Source organism: Hypomesus transpacificus, chromosome 3, assembly GCF_021917145.1.
Source record: "Hypomesus transpacificus isolate Combined female chromosome 3, fHypTra1, whole genome shotgun sequence".
NCBI classification, from domain to species: Eukaryota; Metazoa; Chordata; class Actinopteri; order Osmeriformes; family Osmeridae; genus Hypomesus; species Hypomesus transpacificus.
The window spans coordinates 10,033,492-10,043,340 of NC_061062.1; the positions used below are offsets into that span (position 1 = coordinate 10,033,492).

The following is a 9,849-nucleotide window of genomic DNA, read 5'->3' on the forward strand; positions in this document are numbered from 1 at the left end:
CCCTGTCAGGTCAGTGGAGGCTCTGCTGTCACAGGTAGACAGCCCTCCAAACCACCAGATGTCTGATGCCTCTGACAAGGCACTGGCTTCTTTTTACTCATGTGCTGAGATGGTGCAGAGCTTTTAGAAGCCACTGACATACTGTACATAGCATGACTTAACCTAACACAAAGCTTAGGTCTTGACTTAAGCCCGTGTCATACGTGTGCACCATCCCCCACCAAAATGGTCTTTTCTTGGTACTTTTGAAATACCAATTTACGTACTAGTCAGTTAAATAGTTTGCTAAACTTGCTAGGACAAGTGTTGGAATACACGCCAATTTGTGCTCCAAGAGAAGCAGCTAAAATGGGCGCGTCTCTGTGTTGCAGCTCTGTGGTCGGAGCAGATGGACACCCCTACTCTGAAGACCTGCAAGGTGGAGGACGATCTCCGACCCTGGTCAGGTAGGTCACCCCCCCCTCCCTCGAACCACGCCCAGCTCTTCACTGTCATCTCTCTCCCCCCCCCTCACTGTGCCTACCCAGACTGGCCTCTCTCTCTTCGTTCCTCACTCCGCTCACAAAATCAGGAATGAAACGCATTAAACTCATTCTCTACTTATATGACCCTGAGTGGTATGTGAGTGTGAGATGCCGTCCACATGCGTGAGGGTGTGTGTGTGTGTGTGTGTGTGTGTGTGTGTGTGTGCATGAGAAAAAGGGTTTCCAAGCAGCGTTTGTTCGTTTCTGAGGCTTAATCATAACCCCAAGCATGCTGGGGGTGGGGACGGCCATAAGAGATCTCCTTAATTACTAGACTGAGAAAGTAGACATGAAAAGTACAGAGGAGAAGATTGAGGAGACTTGGCCTGTGTTCACCACATCAGCCCAGCCAAGTTCACACTAGACAAACGGCACGGTGCATCATGCAATTGTCTGGAGCAGCTAAGGACTCTTCCAAGTCAATCCATCATCTTATTGATGGGTGTTCCCCGCATTGCGACATTGCGTTTTTTCAAATGTTAACGTTTTGCCTTCAGGGTTCTGCATGTTGATCATACCGAGAACACCCCTTGTCATTCTCACTCCCTCACTCCTTCTATCCCTGATGATTTGGCAATCAGGTCTGCCACACAAACCCCTCTGTCACACTTCAGTCCACCACAGTACAGAAGACCTACTGACTCACCTGTTTGTACCTTTGTTGCTCTCTATCTCTCTCAGTTTCTCTCTCTCTTACACACACACACACACACACACACACAGAGACAGAGTAATTACTTATTTATTGGGCTCGCTAAGCATTCTCGTTCTCCACCCATGTATTTGAAAAACGGTTTGCCTCTGGCCAAAAATCAGGGTGTTAAACATTTCCATAAACATCACGGCAGTTTCCCAAAGCTGCATCTCCTAACAGCTCTTAGCAGTGGGAGGCAGAATCCACCGGACTGGCATGTTTACTCATGACACTGCTCAGACAAAATGTCCCCCAGCCAGATATTCACTGAAGAGCAAGATATTCACCACAGTGTGAAAAATGCTGGATTGACATTTGATTGGTACCAGTCAGAGGGGTGACATTTCAACAATTTTCCACACAGAAAAGAGATGGGCAGCTACTGTAGAGAAAATACCTCACAAGGTGAATATGTACAGTCATATCGGTGAACATGCCACCTGGGTTGCACAAGGTAGCTCATTGCTTCACAGTGTCATTGTGCTCAAAGTCTCCTTGGGGTTTCATAGCAAGATGATTTAGTTAACAAATCGAAAGAGATTCATCACATCAAGTTTGTTGATGCATTAGGAAAATCCCAGCTTTTTATCATCACAAACACATTGCCTATGCTTGTGTTTGCCAGGGAAAGATAGAGCCCATGCAAAGTCCCTCTGGGCAGTGCTGATAGTGGTGAGCTATGTGGATGGTGACCGCGCCAGCTTACTAGGTCCTAGAAGCCACGGTAAGAGGTGGTGGTTATTTGCATGAGACACGACACTGGACCCACCAAAGCCCGGGTGCTTACATAAACACCATTTGTGTTCATTTGGGTCTCCGATTCGTCGGCTTGTGGGACGAGGGTGATTATCCACTTGGCGTTGTTGTACCGCGCCAATCTCACTCCTGAGCCCCGACACTCTTCTTTCTTTTCTTTTTTTTTCAAAATAAAAGTCTTGAGAAGTTCTCATTTATAGAGACTTTTCTTTGTGAAATAAGTATTTGTATTCATTCAGTATTCATGAAAGTATCCAGCCCTTGTCTTTAAAAACAGACTGGTGGAAAATTGCCTCTTTTTCCTGCTGTGGTCTGAGGGGTTAGATATGTGACAACTGGAGAAGAGATCTGTCGTCCTCTCTCACCAGCCCTCGCTCGCTCTGAGCCCAGCCTGGCCAGAGTGAGGATACCCCCGCCCCCCTCCAGTCATTTGCATGGAACACCATTCCATTTCAGTTTGCATCCAGCCTGAGTAAACATTTAACAGGTGAGCGCCTGCATTTGCATCCCTTCCAATGCCCCCCCCTCCCCCCTTCACCTAATTCTCCACACACGCACACGCACACACAGCTTCAGCGCACACCTTATGTTTACAACCAAAATCAGTTTCACCCTTAACCAAATGAGGCAAACCTCCTGACCTATCTGGGTTACACGCTTCACTGTGCACTAGTGGACCGGTGAGAGAGACAGAAAGAGAGCGAAAGAGGAGGCCTTTTGCCCTGCGGTGCGACACAGCTAAACTGTGAGAGAAAGTGAGAGAGCGGGTGAGGGAAGGGAGGGGAGACGGAGGAGAGGAAAGAGCTGGAACACTGTGTTCTCAATAAAAGCCCTGATTCCCTGCCACCCTTCACAGTGAGGAACATCACAGAGGGCGGGCGGTGCCAGCTAGCCCTCAGGGGGGTTTCTCCTGTCCCTGCTGTTTACCCAACACATTTCAGCTGAGCCTAATGGAGATCATGTGTGGTGGTTGGGCACAGGGGCTATGGCAGGCAACGAGTACCAACCAGGCCACAAGCCGGTACCGCGAGAGGGGGGCAGGAGTGGAGGGAAAGTATGCTTGAGGGGGAAAATAGGGATTCCAGCATTGCGGTTTTGTGAGTGAGAGGTTGGTTTGTCTAGCCCTGTCCTCCAGAGGGGGCTGTGGAGCAGGGGAGGGTTAGCAGCGGGGTGGTGGGGGCGGTGGTTGCTCTCTGGCGTGTGGCCAAGGTGGCGACGCAGTATAAGCCTCATTACGGCGCTGTGATAAGTGTCCAGTTCGCTTTGCTCTGACAGAACGCAGGAGTCTGTCCTCCGCCGCAGCTAAGCCAATGCGTTTCCAACCCGCCACAATTAAACGGTGTGTGTGTGCGCACGCACGCTCGGAGGGCCACAGGCCGCAGCCGCCAGAATCATCAAGCACCGCCACCCCACCCCCCCACCTCCCCTGCCAAACATCCCCTCCCCGCTCCACCCTGCAGCCTATGTTTAGTAAAGAGAGAGAGAGAGAGAGAGAGAGAGAGAGAGAGAGAGAGAGAGAGAGAGAGAGAGAGAGAGAAAGAAAGAGAAGGAGAGAAGGGTGGAGAGAGCAAAGGCTTTTTGGGAGTGCGGTAGGAATTAGTGGGCCGACTCCACTTCTCCCGAATCAACAGCAGCTGAAGGCTTGGATTTTCTTTGCGTGAAATCAGATATGCCGCCTGACTCGGATGCCTGGTAGACTGGAAAAAGAAACAGCACCCCCTTCCAACCCCCCCCCCCAACCGCCCCTTATCCAAAAAAGAAGAGAATTTCAAACTACAGAAATGTGTTCTTGAAAAAAAGAAGGGGGGGGGCATCACAGGGGCCATGGAAATTGCAAAGGAACCGATTTCTTACTTTCCTTTTTTTAAGTCTGAAAACGGACCGAGTTCTCCAGACGTGGGGGAAATACATTTCAACAAGACTGTGGCACGCAAGTTCACCATCCTCCCCCCCTCAGGGGCTGTGGCGTGCAAGTGCTTGCTGTTTTCCCAATACAGGCTGCCTTTTCTCTGCCATCCAAATCCACATTTTACACTATAGTCATGTGGGCACCACGGAGCCTTGAAAGCCAAATGCAGAGATATCAGATCAACAAATCAGGACCTTAGGCAGGTGTGTGCGTTTCCAAGCAGCAGGTGCTGAGGAGCCCTCACATCTATTGACGTTGACCATATTCGTTAGCCTCCCTCGACAAGCTCCTGACGCACAGGGCAGGGCATGGAAATAAGACAAATTTCACAGCAAACATACCTATACTTAATGCCCACCTTGCCCCTCTCCTGTAGTTCAGTGTGCTTGTTAAAGACAACAGGACATGTCCAAACCAGCTGCGTGACCACAGATAAGGCTACAATAGTAGCCCAACAAAAAATGAGGTGCAAAACTCATACTGTGTTAGCATATTGCTAATAGGAGTGATGCAACTGAACCAATGTAGCTCACAAATATTGTAGGAGAGCTGAAATGAAACTGGTGATGCGCCTGTAAGCTAATGCTAAGCACTGGTCTGAAAACCTAATGTCACAGTGAATTATATTAAATATAACATGTAGGCTGACACTTTGTATGCGAGGGAAGATATAACAGGCCTAACTGTTTTAACCATTTGTAAAAGTAAAGCAAAGTATAACACTTTTATGCAATGTCAGGCAGGGCTGATTGCCAATTATTGGAGATGACAGGAAACATCTGCTATAAACTGAAATACCTGACAGTGAGGCACCCTGGAGCAAAGTTAGCAACCTGGACATCTGCCAAAGAGAAACAACTGTTGGTGTAGCAAGATACGCCTAATGAAACAACTATAAAAACAAGCCTAACCCATAAATAATAATACAATTTACTACTTCATGAGACTGCTTAGAGCTACATAACTTTTTTTTATGGACATAACTGAACCTAGGGCCCTGTCATACAGATTTCATGGTTTACCGTCCCCATCTGCGTCCCCATTTGTCCCTAAATGGCACCTCTGTGTCCCAGACACTACAGTAGGTGGCAGCATGCAGCAGCTGGCCAGACCAGCCCCTCAGCTGAGGAACCCAGGGGGACACACTCCCATGGCCCGGTGTGTCTGTCTAAACAGTCACAGTAGCCATGTCTGCATGCTAGCAGTCACAGTAGCCATGTCTGCATGCTAGCAATCACAGTAGCCATGTCTGCATGCTAGCAGTCACAGTAGCCATGTCTGCATGCTAGCAGTCACAGTAGCCATGTCTGCACGCTAGCAGTCAGAGTATCCATGTCTGCATACTAGCAGTCACAGCAGCCATGTTTGCATGCTAGCATGCCTTGGCTCTGAACCTGTTGGGTGGTGTGTTGCTTGGCTCAAGGAAATACGTTAGTGACAGTAACGACAAAGTCGTTCCTGCCAAAGTCTCCGAGAAGGAAACAGCAGAGTCAAACCCCGGAGCGAGATTCCCATTTCCTTTTTTGTCGAATAAATTAGGGAATGTGTGCAGTGAAATCTAAGTCAAAACATCTGGGTTGAGTGTGTTACCTGTGAGATTACCCTTCCAGACAGGTTAGCACTGATAGGCTTGGGACACTCGCACAATGTGCCTTTCACTCATGCACATATCAGATATATAATACACACTCCATTCTTTTTCTCCTTCGTTGTGTATTTTTTTTGTATGTCTTTCGGCCTTCATTTCTTTGGTCCCTCACATTCTTTTCATCCCCCCACCCTCTTTTCTGATTGTGACAGTGTGCTCCATCATTTCCTGTTCCTAACCTCTTGGTGGGATTTATAGGCAGTTATACAACAGCAAAACAAGCTGTCAGTGTTTATACAAAGCATCCCTAGCCTATGACAATGCCTGCCTTTCATTCCAATGGAGAAAAAACCCCGGAATATTGTATGTTAGCCTGCTTTTGCAGAGGTGGCTGGAGGGCTGTGCCGACAGGGAGTTCTTATAACTCCACTCTTGTGCTCAGAGCTGTGGGCTGATGTACTGTCAGTGCTTGATGACTGTTACCAACCAAAAAATGTCTCAGTTCATTACTTTGAGTGAGCTCGACCAAGGCTAGGGACATCTCAAGAAACTTGAGCTCAGCACAGGGGCTAAGGGTGGAGCCTGTGCCGTTGCTAGTTTTGGTAGAGGAGAATTTAAGGCCGTTCGAACCCCAGTTTAAACCCTTGTGTTACCTTGAGTGTTCATTGGTGTATGTTAGACGTGACATCAGTACCAACAAGCACACTTACACAATTCTGTTTCTCTTCTTCTGTGTAGGAACCCCGGATCTGTTCCCCCAGAGGAGCTCTTTCCCCTCCCTGTCCCCGCTGACGGACCCCCGCTTCTCAGACCCCCGCATGCACTACCCCGGGGCCTTCACCTACTCTGCCAACCCATCCACCACTGGCATCGGGGGTCTGAGCGTGACGGGCATGTCGGCCTCCTCCCGCTACCACACCTACTTGCCCCCGCCATACCCGGGGAACCAGAACCAGAGCAGCCACTTCCAGTCCAACACCTCGCCCTACCACCTGTACTACGGCACTGGCTCCGGCTCCTACCAGTTCAGTATGGTGGCTCCGGGGGGAGCCGGGGGCGAGCGCTCCCCCAACCGCCTGCTCTCGTGCTCGGGGCCAGTGGCCACGGCCGGAGGCAACAGCCTGATGAACCCGGGTCTCAGCAACCAGAGCGAGGGGGTGGAGGCGGACGGCAGCCACAGCAACTCCCCGACGACCATGAGCGCATCTGGACGCATGGACGAGTCTGTGTGGAGGCCCTACTGACTGTCTGGCAGCTAGACCACCAGGAAACGCAGGAGAGAGGGGGCATACCAGGAAAGAAGGAGTTCACGAAAAGATTAATTCAAATAGAAACAAAAATGCTGCATGTTTGTCTTTTTATGTCCGGCAAATCGCTTTATAGCCTTCTACCAAAAGACGTTTACTGTCTGCCATTTCTTTTGTAAGCCTTGGGTATCTCCTGCGCTGCCTGTGTCAGGAAATACACTCTTCAAAAGACTCTGAAAGCCATACAGATAGACAATATAGTTCTTCTTCAGAAATAACCCAAGAGACCCGAGTACAAACTGTAAATAGAAGTTATGGTACAATTACAAAGCCATAGTAATATATCAGGATAGTTCGAAAAGCAGGTACAAAACCTTTTACAAAAGACACTTGGAGTTTGAGGAAAAATATGTAACAGATTTGTGCAGCTGATGAACAGAAAATGCAGTTGATATTCCGGCCAATCAGCCGACAAGACCAAAATTAGCCTCATCATCATCCTCATGACAAAGTGAAACAAACATATCTGGGTGTTACCTGGAGAGCATCCATTGACTGTATTACCTGAACTGCCTGTGATTGACCAGGGACATCGGGGGGTGACATGGGGACATTTGCTCCACAAGTTAGCGGAACCTTTCTTACAGTAGATATCACTCATACGCAACAGCAGTTGGCTCTTGATGCTAATGTTAGGTGTTACATTTTGGGTTTCGATGATGAAGATGACTCAATCCATGACAAACTGTCAAGAACATTACTCCTCACATAAGGGAGTGTAAGGTTCTCACAGTACGAAAGCATTGCCTTAAATCAAATGTATGATGTTGCTGAGTGATACAACAACCCCAGGAGCAATGCACATTTTAAAGTAACAACATGGCTTTGTGTGAGAACCTTGTAAATCTGACTCAACCCAGATGTATAAAGAAATTGTCTTCTCTCTCCGGTTGTCGTTGATGTATTTAGTATCTATGCAGTAGAAAAATGGCGTACATTTTGAAGAATGTCAGAGACTAAAGTAGAGGTGTTTTTAAACAGGAACATTTTCTCAACTCCTGTTGTTTTTGTTATTGTTATTTGGACTGTTTCCTTGGGTATATACTGCAGTTATTTTGAACATTCTTTCTGCAAAATTGTTTTAGTATAGTATGTTTGAACTGGATGACATGGTTTCCTTTTTTTATTTATTTGAGCCAAATTTGAGGAAACGTTCACTTATGCCCAAAACATTTACAATTTTTCTCTTTTCTTTTTTGATAGCTATTTTGTTTGTTTGTCTAATATAAAATTGGAATTTGTGTAATATATTGCTTCTAAATTATGAAAAAAAACGAAACTTGTAATGTTATTATTTTGTATTCCAATGTAGCTTTGATGCACTATAAACTTTGACATTATTCCTTATGAACCACACCCAACATCGATTCCACCAATTAGATTGAGGGTTTCCCCCTCTCCCATCACCTTATTGAGCAACATTCAAAGTCTATTACTTTTTGCACTATGTTTAGACATTTCTCATGGGCCATTGTGTATTTTCACAACAACCCCCCCCCCACACACACACATACACAATTTATACAGACTTGCATCAGCTACACACATTCCTGTGCCACAGGTGTGGGTGTGCACGTTCCCACTGTCCTGAGGGTCTTTCCCATGCTGTCACCCACATGATCCCTCCATCCCTGGAGGAAGACAAGGGTAGGGATGAAGATATTGAGAAGTGTGTGGGCGGGGGGGGGGGGGGGGGGGGTCACCAAAGTAGGATAATCTTACCAACACCAAGGGCTATCTTTGCCATAACAACAAAAAACTAGCCCTTGTTGTGAACAGGACTCTTTGTTGGGATGTCTTTGAAGCCTTTATGGTCATGATTTCTCTCCTTTCTGTTGTAATTTACTGGTCATTAGTGTCATTGGCTCCGGGCCTGACCAAAGATTGATATGTCTGACTAGCTGTCCACCATCTTTGTGTGAGCCCTGCTGAGTCACTTGTGTCATGGTTTCGGATGTCTGGACTTGAGAGCTTTTATTGAGAGATTGGATGGAAGATGGGGCTTTTTAAAGATGTATAGATCATCAATAGAAATCACTGTTGATGATCTCATATGTTACACAATTTAAGTTTTAATCATAAGGCAAGTAAACACCCCCCCCAATGTCAAACAATTGACATATTCCAAAGAATTTTCGCTCAGGAAAAAGGAGGTTGTGCTAAAGTAAACCCCTATGCCTTATTTTATTGGTGACAATCAAACGTTAATCAGATTTATGCTGATCTCCTGTAGAGGGATGCTTTTCATTTTCCCTACTGAGTCTCTATATGTCCCTTTGGGGAGAACGATTTATTATGGGTAACAATCATGCAGCTAGAAAAAGCGCATGTGTACCTTAAACACATGTGGCTTTATCACAACCAAAGATTTTCACTTTGCCTGTAGTATCACGTTTAGATTCTGTTATGTGACAAGATGTGTTTTGTGGTAGCTTAATTGTCATGGGCTGTCAAACAACACTTGTGCAACTTGTGAAAAAATGGTTGTGTATTTTTTATTGTATGTCAAATGCAAAAGCACAAGGCTTTTTTACATTTCTTTCTAAAAGAACCTCCTCTTCATTTTGTTATACTATAATGTCCAATCATTTTGCTCTTTCTTTCTTTTATGCTCAAAGCATGTATGTCTACACCTGATATGTTAATTTAAGAATTTCATCCACTTAATATTCTTCAAAACTCTCTATTAAGTGCTTGTAAAGTGTGCAGATAATGTAGTTTTTAATCATTTTAATTAAAAAATACACTTTTCTCTCACAATTGCTGTGTTTATTATTTATAATTCAGTGTTGTTTTATTATAAAATTGTAAACTACATCTATTTATGAAGTGACAGGTTTGAACAAAAGTTAGACTGCATCATAACTAATTCTAACTAATAGTAAGCCATCGAAGCAGTGTCATCCTCTCAACCACACCTGCTCTTGCAGACACATACAGTATCTAAGAAATGCCTCAAATAGGCATTCCAAAGCATTTATGACAAATTCCTCAACAGAAGTTGCTTCTCTACAATAACAATTCCATTTGATTATCGTTCTCTAATTTGATATTCAATACTCTGAAGTCTG

At 45.9% G+C, this 9,849-nt stretch overlaps 1 protein-coding gene across 3 annotated transcripts in view; it reads left to right on the forward strand.

Annotated features, from left to right (window-relative positions):
• The window catches only part of runx3 (RUNX family transcription factor 3), a 48,777-nt gene extending 39,239 nt beyond the window's left edge, over positions 1–9,538 (forward strand). For 2 of the 3 annotated variants that reach the window (XM_047044715.1, XM_047044733.1), the window contains 2 exons: positions 372–446; positions 6,210–9,538. In XM_047044715.1, coding sequence (XP_046900671.1) covers positions 372–446; positions 6,210–6,715 — 581 coding nt within the window. In that variant the 3' untranslated portion in view covers positions 6,716–9,538. The remainder of the gene's footprint in view (positions 1–371; positions 447–6,209) is intronic. The other variant, XM_047044724.1, reaches the window with a different exon arrangement.
• The last annotated feature ends 311 nt before the right edge of the window (positions 9,539–9,849 follow it).